Source organism: Eimeria tenella, genomic scaffold (assembly GCF_000499545.2).
Source record: "Eimeria tenella Houghton genomic scaffold, Eth_scaff3050, whole genome shotgun sequence".
Classification (NCBI taxonomy): Eukaryota; Apicomplexa; class Conoidasida; order Eucoccidiorida; family Eimeriidae; genus Eimeria; species Eimeria tenella.
In genome coordinates this window covers 1-321 of record NW_013542920.1, presented here as the reverse complement: position 1 = coordinate 321, position 321 = coordinate 1, and the positions used below count along the sequence as shown (strand labels likewise).

The 321-nt window shown below is 63.9% G+C and overlaps 1 protein-coding gene across 1 annotated transcript in view; it reads left to right on the top strand.

Annotated features, from left to right (window-relative positions):
- The window catches only part of ETH_00043165 (uncharacterized protein), a gene marked incomplete at both ends in the record, with an annotated part of 821 nt that extends 711 nt beyond the window's left edge, over window positions 1-110 (top strand). The window contains one exon of the mRNA XM_013375980.1: window positions 33-110. Within this exon, the coding sequence (XP_013231434.1) occupies window positions 33-110 (78 nt within the window). The remainder of the gene's footprint in view (window positions 1-32) is intronic.
- Between the last annotated feature and the right edge of the window lie 211 nt (window positions 111-321).

The following is a 321-nucleotide window of genomic DNA, read 5'->3' as shown; positions in this document are numbered from 1 at the left end:
CAACCCCCGCCCTGCTGCTGCTGCTGCTGCAGCAGCAACCGCTCCTGTGCAGCTCCAGCTGCAAGGCCTCGAGTCCGCAGAAACTGCTTTGGGTGTCTGGACAGCTCTAGGCGTCCCCGCAACTTCCCCTGTCGCAGCAGCTGCGCTGCAGTGGCTTCTATCCTTTGTTCCCAGCAGCAGCAGCAGCAGCAGCAGCAGCAGTGGCGTGTTGATGGAGGCGGCCCATTCGGCGTTTGCTGCGCTGCACATGCGCCGCCACAGCTTGCTGCTGTGGCTGGACGTTCCCTGCGGCCTTGCTGCAGCAGAAGCAGCAGTGTTTGG